Raw genomic sequence first — 20949 nt, 5'->3', positions numbered from 1 at the left:
GCGGTGACTCATGTGGGAAGAGGGCCCACTATCCATGAGCCAAGGCTTTGCCTTAAAAAGAGAAGTGTTGTATCCTCCACCTCAAACAAGTATACGAAGACAGACTTAGTGGTAACAGGTGTAGCCTTCCAATCCTTGGACCCCTCCTTGGGCTTGAAATAGGGTACTTTTGCCAACACTTCTCTTGAGGATGAGTGCCCTTGCCACAATGGGGGCACTTAGGATTCTTCTTAGAATCCTTGGAATCATTCGTTTTGTCCTCCTGTTTCTTAGCTTGGGGCTTCCTCTTCTTCTTTCCTCCCCCTGAACCTATGGTAAAAGCCTTTGTGGAGCTGGATCCACAGGTACCTATATCTTTGAGCCACTTGTGACCTTGTCATGGTCCAAGACTAACGGGGCAAGACCCTCCCAAAGAAGGTAACTTGGGTTCTCGAAGTAAGAAGATTGGTGTAGAATTTGAACTTTGGAGATTGAAGCTGAGTCAACAAAACCACGGTCATGTCCTTGGAAGATATAGTTTGTCTGAGAGATGCAAGCTTCTCTCTCATGTCCTCTAATTTGTTTATGTGGTCCTTCATGGAAGGAGAATCATTGACATTGAGCATTCAAAGTTTCTTCTCAAGGGATATGTGGTGAGTAAACATCTTTTGATAGTAGAGAGACACTAGCTTCTTCCAAACCTCTGCAGTAGTCTTCAATCTCCGAACATGTACTAGGACAAAATCCTATAAGCTTATAAAAAGAAAGGATTGAGCTCGAGAGTCGAGCCAATCCCATAAGGCAGCACGATCCATCGTTGATCCAATAGTGGGATCCTCCATGAGATGGGGTATAGGATGAGAAACAAACTCCCAAATGTCAAAGATGTCAAGAATATGCTCCACTAGCACAAAGGAAGGAAGAACAGGCACTTGTAGAGAGGGTCATCGGAGGCATCTTAAGACCATAGTGTTAGGTCTTGTGAGAAACATGAAGGGAGGAAAGAGGAGGAGGCTCCCATACAAATGGGCTTGGTGACCTCCATTCTTGATCCTCGTGAGGTCTAGCATGATAATCTCTTCGCCTTTTAGAGGAATGATGACAGACCTCATCCTGTGAGTCATCAAAACCAAAAAACTAGTTACGAGACATCTCTGAGAACCTGCAATCACCAAGAAAAGCTGCGTTTGCCTATCAACAGAATGGAAATAGGAGGAAAATCAGCTACATGCAATGTAGATGCTTTGTTATGTGGAAGATGCTGTCACTTATTACAAAAAACTGTTGCCTGATGGAGAAAACTCTTGCTAACCTTGCGTTTGATGGCAAAAAGCTGTCGCCAGATGATGGAAGCAGCTGGCAAGCAAGAATATGCTGTCTTATTTGAGCAATTCTTCTTGAAATGGCATGGCTTGGCAACATTTGTGGGCAGGTAGAGTCTTCCTCCTCCTTGGATTTGTCGTTCTTCTTCTATTCCTTGCTCTTCTTCTTTTTGTTTGCGTATTGGCCCATCCAAGCGTCTGAATTTCCCTTGGATGGAGAATGTAGCTTGAAACGTTTCTCATGATCCACAGACGTGGGCACCAACTTTCTTGATATGGTGGTTTGAACCCTTCCAAAGGTGGTTAAAAATAAGTAAAGCCCATGATATCGAGAAAGTAGTTGTGCAAGTAAATTAATTAATAGCTATATCTTTGAAGGCGATCACCTTCTTGCTTGGAGAATCTCCTATTGCAGTTTTTGTAGCTCGTTGATGTGATAACTAAAATCTGGTTTGGATTGCTGAAAACAGGGTTCTTAGCACTTCTTCTATCCATTCAAATGTTTGAACTTCTTACTGAGCCCTCACTCTCCTTATAAAAAGAGGTCTGTGTGCATTTGTTCTCACACTTCTCTTCATCTACCTCTTGATTCTTGAAACTACCTCTACGAGTCTTCCTCCTCGTCTTGAGTCATCCTCTCCCGCCCTCTCCCTTTCCCTCTTCTACTTTCATCTACATCGACATCTACCTCTACTTTACCTCTTCTCCTTCTCCCTTCCTCTCTTTTTTTTTCGTGAAGATAATTGAATTAAGCAATAAATATTTATATCAGACCATTAGTTCAGCTTTGAAAATAACAAACATGAAGGAAAGTCTACACTGACTGTCATGAGGACGTGAAAATTTGATGCTTTGCTTATGTTTAATTGACATTTGATTAAAGGATTAATCAAATATGCAATTAAAAGATGCACATGTGTTGCACATGTGAGGTGCAAGCTACTTTTTCACAGTTGAAGGCAGAAGGACCCTGTGATAAGATGGGTGTCAAAGGCAAAAGTTGTAACAAGTTACACTTATTAGATTCTAGGTGAATGTTGGTGTCAGTTTGCCCCTAGGACCATTAATTGGCCATTAAGTGTCAGTGGTGACACTAGGGACTAGGCATTAATTAATGGATTAATGCTTGTCCAAGGGTCAATTAATGCATGGGACCACTTTGGGTTGCAAATGGCCTAGCCAATTAATTTTTGGATAGGCAAGGTCAATTTTTTGAGCATGGATTAAGGGCTGAATTAATTTTCAGAATTAATTAATTCTGAAAATTTATTAAATGGCTGGAAATTGCAGAAAATAGATTAAGAAACCTGCCACTTGGCAAAACTTTCCCATGCAAGTGGGGGAAAGGCTGAATAGGGCTGAAGGGAGAGAGAAATCTCGTTTTTTCGTTTTGGAGCTGTTGGAAAGAGGTGTTGGACTGTTGCTGCCAGCTTTTGAGGCCTTTTCCCAGCCATTGGAGACCATTTTGGTGATGGAGATTGCATATTCTTGACCTTGGGAAGCTGGCAATTGCTACTGATGCACTTTCTCTTGAAGATCACAGTCTCTGATGCTCCTATTGTTGGTGGTGCATCCGTTTGGGGCTGGTACAGCAGAGCAGCAGCTGATTTTGATCAGTTCTTCGCGACAAATCTCAGAATTTTCTCTCTCTACAACATTCTCTCATCTCCTTCTGCCTATGCTCAGCCATTCTCAGCAATTCTTAGCTATTTGGAGGAGATCTCAGCCATTTTTGGTGGGCTGATCTGTAATTTCTGCAGTAAACCCTAATTTACAGCAGAAATTAGGGTTTAGCAGCCACCTTGGGATCCGTGCTAGAGATTGAAGGCTCAAGGGACTGAAATTAGCAGCTGATAATTGAAGATTATCAAGGGATTTCAAGAGCCAGCCCATCCCGAATTGATTTGGGCCAGCATTTAGCCAGCCAAGGGTCAAATTGGAGAAGAAGTCGTGGGTGAATCAAGGGGCAAATGACCCAAAAGGCTTGCTAGTCATTTATGACAGCAAGAGCAATTGGTTAGCAGGAGAAGATTGAAGAATCTCAAGTTGTACTCCTTTCAATTGAATGAAGCTAAAGAAATACCGCAAGGGGCGCCAGTTTTGGGGCCAACAGGGAGTCTACTGTCCAATAATGTTATGGTAAAGTGTGTATTTCATTTTATGTGTATTTATTTATTGCTGTAATTAACTCTTAAATGAGGTTATCACCACCCATTCCAAGAAGGAAGGTTGGTTTAATTGACTCTAATATAGAAATGTCACACTGAAAGTACAGCTGGTGTGGATTGAACAGTATCCAGCCAGGGAGTAACAATATTAGGAAGAACAAGATAAGCAGACACCATAGAGGTGATTTGCCACAATACTAAACCCTGAATTCGGGCCACATGACCATGAATACCAAATATTGAATAAAAAATGAAGGCATTCCAAGTACGCAAAATATGCCACAAGGTGGTCCATGTAAGGAAATGGAAAAGGCAGGAATAATCTCAACTCAAAGAGGTCATGGAGGTCATCTTCCCCAAGATCCATGAACGAGCTGATATCCGGTGTCGAGTCAACGAGGAGCAGACACAGAAAGTAAAACTCCAAATCTGTCTTGCAACAGGGTAGGAGACAAAAAAGATGAAGCAATGTCTCATCACATGTAGTATAGAATATACATCGACCAGCAAAGATCTTACGAGCACGCAGCACATTCCTGGTAGGAAGAGCCCCAATAAATACTTTTCCCTGATACGAAACCTTAGATTTCCAGAGTTGGATGAATTTGTCCTGCCACTTCTTTTTACTTTCTCGAATATGCCATACTTTATTTGCCTTATTCGTGACCCATCCCTTGGCCTCTACCATCTGATGATATATCTGGTTGGTTGACCTTTCTCGAAATCATCAAGAATCACAAACATCCAATCACGCCAGGGAGACAAAAGCTGTAATGCAGGCAAAGTATAGTAGCTCATAATTTTGTCCTACATGGCCGTCCAAATTACCTGATATCCTCTAGGCACTCGAAAGTGCTAACGGATATGCCGAAAGGAATAAAGATGGCCCTGCCCAGGAATGACACTATCCTGGACTGTCTGTAACCCCAAATGAGCCATCGGGTCAAACTTATCTCTCTGTAGATCTTTATCGGGCCAATCCAACAACCTGTAGGAGGCCAGTACCTCACCTAGGAGGGAATTCTCCTCTTTGCAAAAATCCAGGGGGCGACAAACTGTAGAACGTAACATCGCTTGCCAAGATGTGATTATATGGGAAAGGAGAAAAGACTGGGAGACCTTAATTGATCTTATGGAGTTAAGCACATGCCACCAAGAATCATGAATAACCGTGCTACCATGAGAAATGCCAGTCTTTTCTATAAAAATTTTTGCTAGATCTGTCCAAGGATGAGTTTGTATACAAAGTGCCTACAGAAGAGCTAACCTCATAGCAGGTATATGAAAATTAACATCCAAAAGAGCTGCTTCCCCCCATTCTTTTAGGAGCAGTCACGTGTTGCCATGAAATTCACACTTGACCGAGGTGATTTCCTTTCTTCTTCCATAACATGAATCAAATAGGTTGAACCAATTCCAATAGTGACTTCTTAGTCCAAGGAAGCAATGGCAAGAAAAACGAAATCATGTTGATCATAATGCATTGAGCAACTTTAAGTCTCACATGGAGAGGCGAGCCTTGAGACTTCTAGTACATAAACTGATCATGAATACGGGATGCCATCCAATCCAACGTGGCATGAGGAGCTACCTCCACACCAATAGGATAACCCAAGTATCTGGTGATATTCCCCTTAGGAATCACAATACCATTCCAATCCAAAGCCTACAAATCATTTTCCGTGCAAGAGAGCAAAGTGGATTTCTGAGCATTAATATGAAGTCGCGATGCCATAGCAAAAAGTTTCCACACGACCTTACTCGATTAACATTCGAGTGATCAGTCCCATAAGAAACATAAAGGAATCATCTGCCAAAGATTGACCCACAAGTTGGGCCCCACTGGGAAGAGACAAACCAACGATCTCACCTTGATTGGCCAACTTATCCAACAAAGAAAGCATCAGGTGAGTAACTAAAGCAAACAACAAAGGACTGAGAGGGCAGCCTTGCCGGAGAGAGCGAGAGAAGGTAATTTCATCAGTGCTCCCTCCATTAAGTGCAATACGGGCCACTGCTCCCTGACCAATAGTATCCACAAGAGAAACCATACGTAGCCCAAAACCCATGGTGAACACTAGCTACCTCAAAAAAGAGCAACTTACATGATCAAATGCCTTTTGAATATCAAACTGAAGCATGACCACCTGGCTTGAAGCTTTTGCAAAGTCAATCCCGAGTTGAACATTCAAAATGTTATGCATTATATTCCGACCCTTAATGAAACCGTATTGGCGTGGATGAGCCAAATGCGGAAATAATTTTTGCAATCTATTGGCAATGATTTTTGAGAAGATTTTGTATAAAGAGCCCATAATAGAAATGGGTCTCCATTGTTTCAAAGAAGTAGGAGAGGGAACCTTGGGTAATAACCGAATGACTGCAATGTTCCAGTCTAAAGACATGACACCAGAATTCTAAACTAGTTGACACAGACGAGTCAATGGATCCTTAAGTTGCTCAATGTTAGTTGAAAACAACTCATTAGGAAGCCCATCTCAACCATGGCTTTTCCTTTTAGGCAAATGGGACAGAACCTCTTTGACTTCATCGTCTGAAATATCAGCCTCCATTAAGGCTACCCATTCTGGTAGAACTTGATTACTAACCATATCACAAATATGTCTACAAGTAGAGTGTACAGCGTTAGAAAGAATCTCTTGAGGGCCCACCAATGATTTATAAAAATCTACACACATTTGAATGATGGATGCAGGATCTGTCACCATAGCACCTTGCTTATTCTTCAAACGCACAATATTTTTCCGGGCATATTTCTGATGTAATTGAGCAAAGAATTGGTGAGATTGACAGTTGTTATCGTGCAAAGCTTCCGCTCTGGACAGCAATTTGTATTTAGCATATTCCTCTTCCTGTAAAGATTGAACTTGGCCTTTCAACCATTGAAATCATGAAAGCAATTCATTAGTGGTATCCCCCAACTGACATAGAGACAACGAATGGGCCAACAAAGATTTCGCATGCAGCAATTCAGCGCGTAAAATGGGAGCATGCTGAATACCATACTGTCGGGATAACATATGCGCATTATCCCTAAAAATAGGTCATGCTTCCGTCCCTTCTGATAGGACCCTAAAACAAAAGGAATCAATTATTTGCTAAATACATTCCAGAAATAGATTTTGCAGGAGAAAGGATTGATTGAAACAAAGAGGCAAACGAGCCAAGAGAGCCTTATAGGCATGGACAGGTCGGTGTGTCATTTCCAAGATCATAGGATAGTGATCAGACAAGACATGCTGTCGCTCTATCCACATATCAATGATTGCAGGGAGAAAAGAATCACTTTGACAAATATAGATCCTATCCAGTCAGGCCCATGTGTTGGGATGCTGAAGAGAATGATAAGTATATCGTGAGTGTGATGGATGCATCCAAGACTACATGTCATCTTTCAATGACTCAGCTGCAAGAGCGTCCCAAGCGTGTTGCTTAGGACCATCCATAACGTGTTGTAAAGTTGTTTGATCCAGAGATGTACAAGCATTAAAATCTCCCATTACAAAGGCTTGACGAGCCATGGCAAGGCAATGCAAGTCATCCCAAACCTCACAACGTTCATGAGTAGTAGAAGGAGCATACACACCCACGAGCCATAAAACCTCTCTCTCATATTGGATTTCCAAGATCATGAATCTGTCTCTAAGGTCCTGAGAAATTAAAGATGGTTGCAGTGAAGATTTGATGGCCAACATTACTCCAGATTTACTTGAAGCACAACCACCAAAGAAGACAGAATAATCCTTATATACATAAGATGATCTTTTCAAAGTATGCTGTTTATGCTCCACATCACAAAGAACATCACAATTGCCGGCTAACACAACTTCCACAATTGATATTGCTTACTGGCCGAAGAGATACCTTTAACATTTCATAACGGAATTGTCATGATGGATTACAGAAAAGAAAACTATTGAATCCCTACTTTCCCTTTTCCTTTAACATCAACTGCTTTGGTTGCTTGAAATCTTTCTATCTCACTTTGAATCACGTCAACTAGATCTGCCCTTTGCAAACTAGCAATCGAATTAGGAGAAGGAAACTGTTGTTGCCGGGCACGGAAAACATCCCGAGGAGACACCATCCTCCCTCGCGAATCAAAGTGCAGTGCAGTATCAGAAACCCTTTTTTCATTCGCACCAAACAACTGCAGATTGAGGTTTCATATAGAACCCCTTACCTCGGTGTTGAAACGTCTGAGTGGTAGTTTGGGGAGCTGGGTGAACATGAGTAGACCGAGGCTCTTGTCTAGCATTATGGCAAATCACCGTAACCCAGGAATTATACTGAGGAGAGAAGTTTTGACCCACCGAAGGCGATGCATGTGGAATACCAGCTTGAGAAGCAACCTTCTTTCCATCTACTTGTCCCTACTGGACAATTTGCTCAGGTACAGCTTCAGGCTGCTGAACCATGTGCTGGGGAAGATGGTCATGCATATCCAAATGACGATCCATAGATGGCTGCATTACCTGCTAGCTTCTATCACATTCTGAAATGAAATGTCCCAATTGTCCACACCTGAAACAATGTCCAGCAAATATGCCCCATTTCAGCTCATAAACCAAAGTTTGCAATCCTGGAACCTCAAAATGAACTTTGGTCGGGTGAGGTTTCCCTGTATCCCAAAGCATACATGCCCATTCCTGTTACAGGAAGGCCAAGCGAGGCTCAACCAACACCTCGCCAAGAGTCTCAAAACGAAGGGAAGAAGTCGCCAAAGATGAGCAGGAAAGTCAACCACCTCGACCCAAATTGGGCATGCCTGCCTAAGTACCTCTTGAAATTACCGCTCAGGCCATCATAAATCTCTTCCACAAGGGAAGCCTGCCCTTGCCCCAAAGCATCATCTTGACACATCTCCATATTGGCAAGCATGGATAGCAACCATGCCCGGATTCTGGTGATCAATGGGGTTCTTCCCGTAAAGTAAAAGATGGCTGCCCTCTCATGGAAGGCAACAGTCTGTTGTACAACAAGATCAGCACCCATAACAGCGACCACATGTTCCCCTTGTGGTAAAGAACTTGCTTTACCCTCATTAGGTTGAGCATATTCCGACATTAGATGATTGGCAGAGGCCAGCATAAACTGAAAAGACTCATTAGTTTGAGAACACGAAGCATGAACCTTTTGCTGAGGCAAATTCAGGGCACACAAGTCTGGTTCTTCGACCAACATCTTGCGATGTTTACCCATCTTGTCCCCTTCCCTTAACTGCCCAGAATCTTCAGCTGACGAATCGCCATCTGATTCCGCCAAGTCTTTATCGTCCCCATTTCCAATATGCTGGTCTAGAAAGGCCATATCAATACCATTAGATTCTTGCAAATTTTCCATTTCCGAGGTTGATGCTGATTACACAGATTATTGCAACTCTGGCTGTCTGTCACATAACAGAACTGAATCTGTCTCCTTCTGTAGGCTGTTGTACCTCAGGGCCTCAGGACCTCAGGACCACAACACCAATCTATACTATGCTGTTCAGTTTAAACAAACCTTTTACAATCTCGGTCACTCACAGTCTGTCTTACCCGGGATTAGAGCAGGTCTACACACCCTCACTGTCAGACGCAAAGCAGGGCGCCTCAGGAATGTCAGATTAGGGTGATGAGGATTGACAGTGGTGCTGGAACAGAGCGCCTGCTGGGCAGAAGGCAGCAGACCTAGCTCAAGCAGGCAGAAGACACAGGCATCTGGACGTCAAGGGCAGGAGACGAATTGACGGGACAGGCGGGAGGAAACGAGGCCCCGCTCTGGTAGGAACAGGCAGGACGAAACGAGATGAAGTGAGGGTAAAGGACGAAGTGATGGGAAACAGGCAGCGTTTGGGGCAGGAACAGAACGACATTGGCGTCACGTCCGTCTGCCGGTAGGAAGGCGCAACCCTCTCTCTCACACTCGCCATCGCTACTCTCTCTCTCTCTCTCTCTCTCTCTGACCTCTCCCTTCCTCTCTCTCTCTCTCTCTCTCTCTCTCTCTCCCCTTTCTCTTGCCATTCATCATTCTTAACTTCCATCTCTTCTCTCTCTTTCCTTTCTACGCCTCTCGATCTAGCCCTACCTTTAGTCATTCACTATCTCTCTATCACAATGCCTAAGCCTCCTCATGAAGTTTTTTGGATTCTAGACTACAAACCTTGAGAAGGCCTTGAGCAAGACTATTAATGGACTTGCAAGTTTTGTGAATAGTCCTGCATATGTAGACCAACTAGGCTTCTTAATTCACTTGTGCAAGATGGGTGGATGATTCGGGCCATGTCCTAAATGCCTCAAGCATTGTCCAATGAGATAAGGAAGAAGAACTCTCCCATGTCCAATGAAATCCGGAATGTAACTTCAAGCATGGCCAAGGCTCAAGAGAAGGTTTGTCTTGGATGTGAAAGTTGAAACTTGCCTTTTCATACAACGCTTTTTAAAATGAAACATGACCCTTAGCCTTGGACTCTTATACTTGTAGGCTTGTAACTGTATGCTAGTGCGTGATACAACTCTTGGAATTGGAGTCTTATAGTATAGTCTTGTAACTATTTTTCATTTTATGATATTTGAACTTTCTATCTTTTTTTTTTTTTTGCAAATAAAGTGCGGCTAATTATATTACTTCAAAAAAACCTTGAATACAAAGAAGTGCTCTTGCTCAACAGACTCGCAGGAGCTGATACAGAGTCACGGAATTATCAAATATCTAGGCCTCTCAGGGCGGTCTAGGGGGGATGGGGGCAAGAAGCAATGGAAGGGGGGTATATCGCCATTTGGGGTCGCCTGCCTCTGCTGCATCATGAAAAACAAGTCTTGATAGCCCCAAGTGCACATGAAGTGAAGACAGAGCTCTTGACGAGCTCGAGACTCACCCTGCACCTGGTCCCATCAGCCACGAAGGGAGTGGATGATGGAGGTCCAGAGCTTTGCCAAAGTCGCAAGTACAGAAAGTCCCTCTTCTCCAAAAACCTCCTGACACTGCGCCTTCCAGAGACGCCATCCAGTGAGACTTTCTACAATCTCCCATACCCCTGAGTGGTTTGTTGTGGGCTCTAGTTCTTGGCGGATGGATAGAGCCTCCAAGCCGGCTACTGCGCACGACCCAGCCTCAATAAGGAAGATCGTGTCTTGCATCCCAGCTTCATATAGAAGGTGACGACACTGGCTGACTGCTTGCCAACAGAAAGCTCCCCATGAGATACATCCAAGGCTGGGTGCTATGCGGTGGAGAATGCGGCATGCTCCTCTCCACACTAGCTGTGCCTCCTCACACGACTAGATGCAGTGCTTTGGAGTTTCCAGAAGCTATTGTGTGCAACGTTTACATCCTCCATCCTTTTGCATCTAGGCTAATCGACTCCCTACCGCCAGGCCTCCATGTGCCACCAGCCATACGAAATACGATACCCTTCTCGGCCTCCAGCTGTCCCATAGGCGGCGCTAGAAAGTCTGTCGAAAAGCATCCGTGATGCTGTGCTCCGCCCAGTACCTGTTATGTGACGGTGCCGAGTCCATGTCCTCCTACATCAGCACGTGTCCTTCAATCTTGGCTGTGTAGTCGAGGATCCTTGGTGGCTTCTTGGTGACCGCAGTGGCCGGCCATAGCCATTCTCCTGGATCCCACTCCAACTCATCAAGTGGTCTGCCCTCCCAAATCCTGAGGTGCCACTCTCGGATCTCCTCCCAGAAAACATAGGGGTCCAGTCGCCATGTCTTCCCCTGAAGGCCCACCACCTGAATCCTTCTCCACGAAAGGACAGCTATCCCCTCATCCTACTGCCCTTTGACAAGGGCCAGACGCCCCCCCTCCTAAACGGTGAAGAAAGTCCCATGTGGGGTGCTGCCCACTCTACGTGCCGCCTGTAAGGGGGTACCTGTCGGTGAAAACTTAGCGGCCCATACCTCCCTGAGGTCTGTCGGCTCTTGCACCGAGGAGCCAACAAGCCACTCTTGAGGTATTGCTGTGTCAATCTCCCGTCTCCTCAACTTGACTCCTCTCTCTAGCAACCCGATGCCAGTTGCAACACCTCCTTGTCCACCAACCTATACACGTCCCACTAGGTCCTGATGGTGCGAGCCGGGTGGCCTTCCAACTAGACACTGGATGTGGGGGTGCTCGCCAATCTGTACTCCCTCCTGATCTCTGACCTGGGGGTTCTAGATCACCGACTAACGGTCTATCTCCTCTTGGCAATCTGGGGGGCTTTGAATTAGGGCCTTACGGAGGCCCTGTCACACACGAAGTAAGCTTCCTAGGAAGGGGGATCTGGGGGGCGGATTTGGGCCGTCGTGAAGATCCATCTCAAAAATGGTCTCCAATCCCCACCAAGCCTCAGTTTGCACTCTTGGAGACCCTCCAATCCCTGCCAAGCCTCGGTCCACACTCTTGGAGACTCTCCTTTAGTAGGACCTTTCAGGTCTGCCCTGCTAGTGTGAGACCGTGGACTACAAGCTTGCCCAAAAGGGCCATACTCAGATGCTTTGGGTCAACGATCCCAAGCCCTTCCTCTGACCGGTGCCGGATGATGGTTGCCCACGCCACCTTGGCCCGAGAGTCCCTGAAACCGTCCGACCTGGCCCAGAGAAAATTCCGCACTAGGTGGTGAAGCTGAGCAACACAGGACGAGAAGAAGCACCAACATGAGATGATGTACCAAGCCGTTGCTAGGAGGACTTGGTTGACCACCAAGGCTCGGCCGGCTAGGGAGAAGTGAGCAGTACTCCAATAGGTTAGCTTCCTCCGAATAGAGTCGAGGACTGGGAGAAACTGTTGGGCAAGGGTGATGTCGAGTCCTACCTGGAACCCTAGGTAGCGGACGGTTTGTCCTCTGCATAACCATCGAAATCCCAAGTGGACGCCCCACTCCGTACTAGAGTCCAGGTTTGTAAGGAAACCAACCGATTTTCGCCAGTTGATTTTCGCTCCTGTTGCAGTATAGAGCTAGTCTTACTCTCTCCAGCATCAACTCATCGTCCTCTATGTAAAGTGCTGTATCATTTGCATACTCCGAGTCTAACACCTCACTCTCCTCTCTCACTGGAAGTCGGAGGCCGTGTAACTCACTCACACGTGATCTGAGGAAGTGAGACATCGCCTCTGCAAAGAGTATGAATAGATACGGGGCCAGTGAGTAGCCTTGCCATTCCGATCTCTCTAGCTGCACTCCTCCCCTCTCGTGCCACCTATGAGAACCTTGCTAGTAGCCGATCTGTAGAGTGCAGAGGCCTCATAGATCCATGCTTGGGGGAAGCCCAACCTCTCCATGATGCCCTCCATGAAGTCCTAGCCCATCTTGTCATAGGCTTTCTCAAAATCCAGTAGTACAACCAAATCCTTGACCACTGTGCTGGGCCCAGTCTGTCACCTCAAAGAAGGTAAAGACATTGTCTAGGATGCTCCTATCCTGGACAAGGCTTGTCTGTGTGTCATGAATGATGTCTGGAAGCACGGGGCAGAGTCGCCTACCAATCATCTTTGCCAGTGCCTTATAGGCAACTGGCAACAGGGTGATCGGTTTCCACAAGGATAGCTCCAATCGGTCTCCCCCTTGGGGAGGAGACTGATAAGACTTGCCGATAAACTCCGTGGCATCGGACCTGAATTGAAAATCTCTTGGAAAGCCAGCAGTAAGGGGTCCTTCACTACCTCCCGGAAGGTGGTGAAGAAGGCCTTAGAGAGGCCATTCTGTCCCGGGCATTTCTGCCTGTCCTGTGTGTGAAAAGCCTCCTCTAATCCTTCTTTGTAAAGGGGGCTAGGAGGGAGTGTCCCATCTCCTCTGTGACGAGGGACGGGATGTGATCCCAGACCTACTGTCTACAACACTTTCCTCTGGCTGAGGCTATCTTCTGTTTGTAGTAGTCGGTGGCAATCTCCATTACTACCTCTCGAAAGGTGGTGAAGAAGGCCTTAGAGAGGCCATCCTCTCCCGGGCATTTTTGCCTGTCCTGTGTGTGAAAAGCCTCCTCTAATTCCTTCTTTGTAAAGGGGGACTAGGAGGGAGCGTCCCATCTCCTCTGTGACGAGGGACGGGATGTGATCCCAGACCTACTGTCTGCAACACTGTCCTCTGGTGGCTGAAGCTATCTTCTGTTGGAAAAGGCGTCTGTAGTAGTCGGTGGCAATCTCCATCACCTTGTCTAGGCTAGAGCGAATCCTCCCATACTGATCAAAGGTTGTGTATTTGCTCTTCTAAGGTGCAGAGCTGGTGTGCTTGAAAGAACTCCCTGCACATCGTGTTCTCCTTCCGCGACTAGAGGGCTGCTGAGGTGCGGAATGAGAACTCCGAGCGCCTGTCCTCTAGGCTGGTGATGACTGCTCGTGTGTGCACCTCCTGTGCGTGGAGGATGGGATCCCTTGGTGTCTTTTGTAATAATCTCTGCGTGGCTGCTAGGTCCCGTCGGAGTGCTCTCTCCTTCTCCCAGCACTGGTGCCTGGCTTGTAGGGCTGCCTCCTGGCAGATACTGCTTGACTTGGTTAGGACCTCTGTAACCCCCTTTGCGATCCGATTCCTTTTGCTTCATTTCCTAGTCCAAATCTTCTCAATCCGTCTCTTCACCTCCTCTCTCCTGTAGATCGAGTCAGGGATCTGACAGGATCGTGTACCTGGGGAAGATGCTGGGGGATCAAGTGTCACGAGGACCGGGCAGTGATCGGACAGAGTAGTGCCAGCCAACTTCCCTATCTGGCCTCTGCGAGAGCATCTCCACTCTTCCACATAGAACCTATTCAACCGCTCCAGCAAGACTCTGCCTAGCCACCTATATCCCCACGAGAAGTCCAACGACCTTTCCCTCTTGTGGAAAGCTGGGTCTCTCCAAGCATCGCAAGCTTGTACTGCCAGTAGGAAGACCTCCCATGCTTCCTGCTCCTCCCTAGCCATGCCCTGGTAGTTTTTGCCTCTACCCTGTTGGTCCTCTAAGGTCTCCAGGTTGTTGAAGTCTCCTTCAACAATCCAAGAGTCCACATGATCCCGTACGTAGGCGGTAAGGCTCGGGTCAATAGAGATGCATACACCTCCACTCCTGCCGTGGGCATTGATGGCGTACTCTTAGTAAGTGTGTGACCTGCCTAGGAGAACCTTCCCTACTCGATGGGCCTGGGTGGGGGTGAGCTTGTGCTCCTACAGAAGTAGGATGTCTATCCGTTCCGCAAGGGCCAGCTGCAACTCCTGCGGAATAATCAACTTCTTGAAACCATGTGCCCCACTATAGTGGAGACTATTCACATTCCTGGATGCAAGGTGTAAGCTCATGGGGAAACCTGTGATTGACCGAACATGTATTTGTTCGGTGTGGAAGCTACTGATGAGGAGGAAGATTTATGGGGCATGCAAGTACGCTTTGCCGCAGGCTTGGACGACGAACTCCTGTTCCCCATGGTGGCCCTCGGGTGGACCATAGGGGTGATAGATGCTCCAGGTGGTACTATCAATGCATCTATCAGCCATGCTGAGAGTCGTGACTTTGCACAGTGGTAGAAACGGGCCGCTTGTACTAGGGGCCACTCGATCACATCCATCAGAGCTCTCCACTGTGGAGGAGCTCGAAAGATAATGCTCAAATGTGGGACCTCGGTACCAGCCCACCAGTTAATGTCTATCATGCAACCTGGCCACTGCTGTGCAAACAGTGCTAGTCCTTCTTCTCCCATCCACTGGGAGATGTGGTCCATGACCTGACTATTCACTTCCTCCTCTATCTGTGCCGTTGTCCAATCCCCTGAGTGAGAGGACTGAAGGAAAAAGGCGTAGTATGGTCCATCTAGTGGTGCTAGTAGATGGACCTTACCCCTCCTTGACTTTTGAACCACGAAGATCCCCATCTCTAGAGGTAGTGGGAACTCTCTGCGCTCCACTACTCTTAGGTATGACCACGGGCCATTGCAGAAGATTTCCTGTGGTAAGAGCTGCGCTTGTCTCAGGAAAGTGTGATGGGCGTCAGGGGCAGATGAGCTGGTGGTTGTGTGGGGAGGGCAAGTTTGCTGGTGCGAGGAGGATCTAGGGGTGTGTGGCTCATCATCTCTTGTGGGAGGAGGGGGGGTGGGGTTGGGGGGGATCACCTATACCGGGTGCGAATCAGGGGGGTGCTCGGCAAGGGAGGTGGTGGGGGGGAAGAGGATCAAGGGATGGTGGGGTGGTTGGAGGTACGTGGTTGGTGTGGGTGGGGGGGCTGTGGGCTAGGGTCAGTGGGGGATCCATGTGAGGTTGGGGGGGGGTGGGTGGGTGTGGGGGTTGTGGGATCTCAAGTGAGGTAGCCTATGGCGCGGGTGGTGGATGTGGGGGATTGCGGTCCTACCAGGGGGGCGGGTAGGGGGGGCTGCGGAGTGCTTTGTTGGGGGGTGTTGCTCGCCCTCCTGCTCCCTATTGTTGAGGCTGTGTTTGAGGAGTTGGCTGTGGCCCCCCTGCTGTCTCCCTCTCTATCGTCTTTGGACCTGTGTGAAGCCGTCAGTGCCCACCTGCGGGCCTGTCGTGCTGGAGCCGCCTTGGCTCCGAAACACGTGCAATCTGCTACCTAATGCCGAAAGTTGTGATAGTACAGGGACTGCCATGGTTGCCCAGTCACAATGACCTGTTGCCTAAGGGAGTGACCTCCTGCCTCAATCTCTAGGAACTTTGGTATACTTTGTGTCTTTCACGGCCACTCGTACCTTTGGGACTCTTGCAAGTGTCATTGCATCCGAGAAGGAGGCAGGAAGAATTGTGCCAAAGAGCCGTCCAAAGTCCTCCACTAACTGGCCGTACTCTACCGCCAGTCCGGGGAAAAGTAAGGTGACTGGATGTCTGAGAAATCTGTTATGGAGCGCAAATGTCTCCACTATGAAGCCGCTATACCAGGGAACCATGTAAATGACCCCCTTCGTGGAGGCATAGGGTGAGCTCTCCACTAACTCACGAGTTGCATCCGCAGAGGCGAGTTGAACCATGAAGATCCCTTGGCCCTTGAGGACTGCCTCCACGATCTGCGTTACGCCAATGTGCAGCGTGGGGTGGAGCCAATCTCGCACTTGGGCCCCCGATGGGGAGTGTCCAACGACCTGACCAAAGATTGCTGTTTCTTTCAACTCCAGCTCTTTGGCACGGACGGCTAAGAGCTGTTCCTCAGAGAAGATGATGCGCAAGGTGTTTGACTGGGGGGCACTCGCAGAATGCGCCGGCGTCTGACCAGAGGCTTCCATTGCGCATCCCTGCTGAGAACCTACCTATCACATTGATGTGCTATACCGGAGGGGGGACTTGCTGTTTTCAAATCAGCTGGTGTGCCTGCTTGGCCGGCAAGCCTCAAGGCGGAGGAGGCGGGGGAAGCGTACAGGGGGGGGGGGGGATAACAGTCGGGGGATTGGTAAGGGGACATGCAGGGGGAAATAACGGGTGGGGGATTGGTAAGGGGGCAGGCGGGGGGGCGGCCAGGGGGGGAAGAAGGCGGAGTGGGGGCGGGCGGGATAGGCACAAGGGGGCAGCACAGTTGGGGGGGGGGAGGGGGGCGCAGGTTGGGTCCGAGGGCTGGTTGGGCATAGGCAGGCAGCAGGCAGGCGCAGGGCGGGGGGGAGGTTGGGCGTAGGCGACGGTACAGGCAGAGGTGGGGGCAGCTTCGCGACGCGATGGCAGGAGTTTTGTAGGATATTTCCTCCGATACATGTGATTTCAGTGAATTCATGCGTCTTTTTTCTGTCCAAGTGTGGAGCTTCTTCATGATGTCTTTAACTTTCTATCTGTAATTGACATGTTTTTATGTACTTGTAATGCACATTATTAGCTAAGTTGATTTTATATGTAAATTTAAATGAATGTATGAAACAACATATTTATTTGCAAAATTTTTGTGTAAGTACCGTACTGCACATATTTGTGTGATGAACATATCATACAAATTGTACCTGACTACCTTGAAGTACATGTCTTATCATGGTAGTTGATTTAGGATGCATTGCATCTACATTGAGTGTTTCTATTTGGGTTTTTTTTCCAAGAAAGGTGTTTTTTTCTTAAGAAACCTTTGTGAAATAAGCTTTAATAATATTATAAACATATCAATCATTAATATACCTTGCTTATTATGACTAAAATAAAGTATTAAGTAAAAGACAATCGGGATAGGAGACGAAAGACACATCTGCAAACTCATTTAAGGGGAATCCAAGGTAAGGTGTGTTGATCGGCTGGCTAGTCATTGGCAGCAAGTGTATGTAGTTATTGTCATCTAATATAAGAATTTTTGCATAATAGGAAATGATAGTTTCTTGAAAAGAAATAACAAAATTTAGTTGGCATGCAAAGCTCTGCCTATGTAAAAGGCAATCTCTATTGATTGCTATAGATATCTATATATCAGATAGATGAAATAGTGAATAAACCACGGAAAAAGATTCAAACCTTCGAATGACAAAATCAAAACCCATTGCCGAAAAACAGCCAGAAGGCCCTTTTGCAAGTGAATGATTAGAAGTTGTGAGAAGGAAAAGTGGGAGACATGCATGTTTCAAAAGTCAGTTAATAAAATAGGTTCTCATTCTTCCATTACAGATATTTTGTTTGTACCCAATTGTAAGAAACAAAAATGGCTTTGTTATTCTAATGCTTCAGTAGTGTTGGCTGATCCCAAATGAGCGCTTCATTTTCAGAAAGCTTGAATGTTTCAGGCATCAGGCACGCTGGTTGATATACTATGTTTTTCTTGTCCTGGAAAACAGAACCAGAAGTTCTTATTGGCGGAAATGATTTCTACTCATTTCCTCGCCTCAATTTGGACTCTTCTAGAATTTGTTGGATAGAGTGGAGCCATCCAAATATGCCATGGGATAGATCACTACTCTGGGTTGGTGATATTTCTGCAGATGGGTATACCTCTCCAACTTGGTTTTTTTTTTTTTTTGAAGGTTAATCTTACAGCAGATGTCTGTTAAGCTCAAATAAGGTTTTCTTGTGTAAAAATTATTCATGTCAAAGCTGGAGGAAGACATATCATGATAAAGGCTGGGAAGTTTCTAGCAGATTTAATGAAACCAAATTTTGTATGTTATTGATTTTATGCAGGACTGTTACAGATAAGTACTGTGTGGCTGGGAAAGATCACACCATAGTTGAATCTCCCACTGAGCCGAAATGGTCTCCTCTAGGTATCTGTAGCATGTACTATTGATTCAACAAGTAGATGTTGCTAGAGTATTCTTTTGCAAGCAAAAAATAACTCAATTGCCTTTTTAAACTGTCAGCATAAATTTCGCACAGGTAATGCAGATAAATATACAACATTTTTTGCACATTAGTGGTGGCCCTGTCTGGTTTTCTAAATAAATTTACTATCTCAACCTTGGGTGGGTATTTGTAATGCCTCATGGATCAGCCCTTATCTCCCTCACAGCAGTTACAGGTTGAACATACAAATGTGCTGAGTGACACTGTCTTGTCAAAAGTGAGTTTTTGAATTGGTTGGTGTTTTAGGGTCCAGCCTTTCCTCTAGCATTCCACCTTTAAAGATTGGCCTAAAAACTGCAAAGTAGCCCTTTACATACCATATCCTTGTTCTAGTCCAGCAAGCCTACGACCATTCATTCTGATTGATCCATGTGATTGAGTGTAGAAACCAATAATCTCTAGTATGTGATGGTTTTATTTTAAAAAATTGCAGAAAAGAGTCTCTCTCATAATATTATGGCTGGAGAGCAGGAGTCTACATTCCATATGTTCAAGGCCTTTCGGGCAGTATGGGGTGAATTGGGAAGAGAAGCCAAGGTGTGGAGGTGTAGGATCACGAAGGGACCAAGGTTATGGTCCCATAGTGTGAAGAATCGGACATGGTACACACAAGTGCGAAGAAACATCTGTTGAGGTTTTTGATGATGCTGAATGTCTCTTTGGAGCTGCTCCTAATGTGGAGTGAGTGATTAATGGAAGACCAAAGCTCTGTAAGATTGACATAGATTAAATGGTTCTCACTGCTGAAGATTAGTTGGTAACATATCTTCTAGATGTGCCACATTGTGAGACTCCCAATGAGCTCTTAAACCTTTGAATATGGTGCCAAGTGCTCTAACATCTGGCAGAGCTGGGCAAGGCCTCTATGCCTACCACACAAGAGCCAATCTAGATGATGAAAATTGTCTTGCATCATGGGCAAGTGTCAACCTTGGCTAACTGATTGTCATCAAAAGTCTCTGCAAATGATGTACCTGATGCTTGGTGCCAAACAGTGTAGAATCCTGCAAGTTCTTCTCCACGCCAGTTGTGTTGCTTGAAAAGATCAACACTTGGCAGCTGGGCAAGGCCTCTATACCTACTACCACACAAGAGCCAACCTAGAGGATGAGAATTGGGTCCTGCATCACACCGTGTTGAGCAAGTGTCAACCTTGGCTAACTGATTGTCAACAAAAGTCTCTGCAAATGATGTACCCCAGGCTTGGCACCAGACAGTGTAGAATCCTGCAAGTTCTTCTCCACTGAATTGCAGTTTGTATCAATATTTACAGGGTTGAAATCTGACAAAGCTTTAGATAGGGAGGTCAGAGACATGCACATGTGAGTTACCAACCTTGGTGGATCTTTGAATTGAGAACATAACCTTACGATGCTAGAGCCTTAAGAGGAGTACCTTGAATTTTTGAGCATTTGCAAGAGTAACAAGTTTAATGGCTGCATACTAATACTGGGAAGTTGCACTAGTCAGCTGTGAAGCATGATGTTGTCAAATAAATGAGCAAGTACATAGATTTCTGGAAGTCAAGCCTGATATCTGCTGGGCCTTTGTGAAAATTCTACTTAAGAGCAGTAAATAGGGGTAGATCAAAGGTACCAAAAAAAGAGGGTAGATCATCTTAAAGGATGATGGAATCTTTGTATATTGTTGAACAAAGTGGGCACCTCGGATACTGTCAAAAGCTTTCTAGAGTCCACAGCATATTATGTTATTTTTTCTTGTTTGCTGTGTACTTTGTCACGTAAGGTGTGAAGATTGATCCACAGTGTAAAAACGCCTAAAACTTGAAGCTCAGAATTAAAGAGCAGAAGAGATGCACACTCTGAGTCATTTTACTGTAACCCACAAGAAATTCATACATTGGTGAGTTCTGACTAGTCTAGATCCTAGGTCTGGGTATCATGTATGACTAGATCCTAGGCTGAAGTATGACTGACCTAGAAATATGATTCTCAAATTCCATGTCTTTCCAAATTTTTCTCTTTAGAGGTGAGTTTCAATGTGAGAGCAAGAGTTATAACTTATTTATGATCTCTTGTTCTTTTATAAGGAGGGGCTGGCGGCTTGTGAAAGTAGGGTTGTCCTATTTAAGAATAGGAACTTTTACAGAACTATTGGCACTCATCCCAGTAGGGTGTATGTGGTGGCTTACAAATGGTTCTCTTGTTATTTCTGCAGGTGATCTTTTCTATGTCTCCGACAAACATAATGGTTATTGGAATCTTTATTGCTGGGTAATTTTCTTGTGGATGTTTTTTGATCATCTATTTTAAAATTGAGTGAT

At 46.0% G+C, this 20949-nt stretch overlaps 1 protein-coding gene across 1 annotated transcript in view; it reads left to right on the top strand.

The window, feature by feature from the left end:
- The window catches only part of LOC148027204 (alpha/beta-Hydrolases superfamily protein), a 171701-nt gene that overhangs the window by 92140 nt on the left and 58612 nt on the right, over nucleotides 1-20949 (top strand). The window contains exons 5-7 of the mRNA XM_087691744.1: nucleotides 18161-18308; nucleotides 18504-18586; nucleotides 20844-20899. Of these exons, the coding sequence (XP_087547870.1) occupies nucleotides 18161-18308; nucleotides 18504-18586; nucleotides 20844-20899 (287 nt within the window). The remainder of the gene's footprint in view (nucleotides 1-18160; nucleotides 18309-18503; nucleotides 18587-20843; nucleotides 20900-20949) is intronic.

This window comes from Lygodium microphyllum, chromosome 13 (assembly GCF_053477565.2).
Source record: "Lygodium microphyllum isolate KBCC chromosome 13, Lygodium_microphyllum_v1.1.10, whole genome shotgun sequence".
Taxonomy (NCBI): Eukaryota; Viridiplantae; Streptophyta; class Polypodiopsida; order Schizaeales; family Lygodiaceae; genus Lygodium; species Lygodium microphyllum.
The sequence above is the reverse complement of the archived record's forward strand: the minus strand, read 5'-3'. Positions and strand labels throughout refer to the sequence as shown.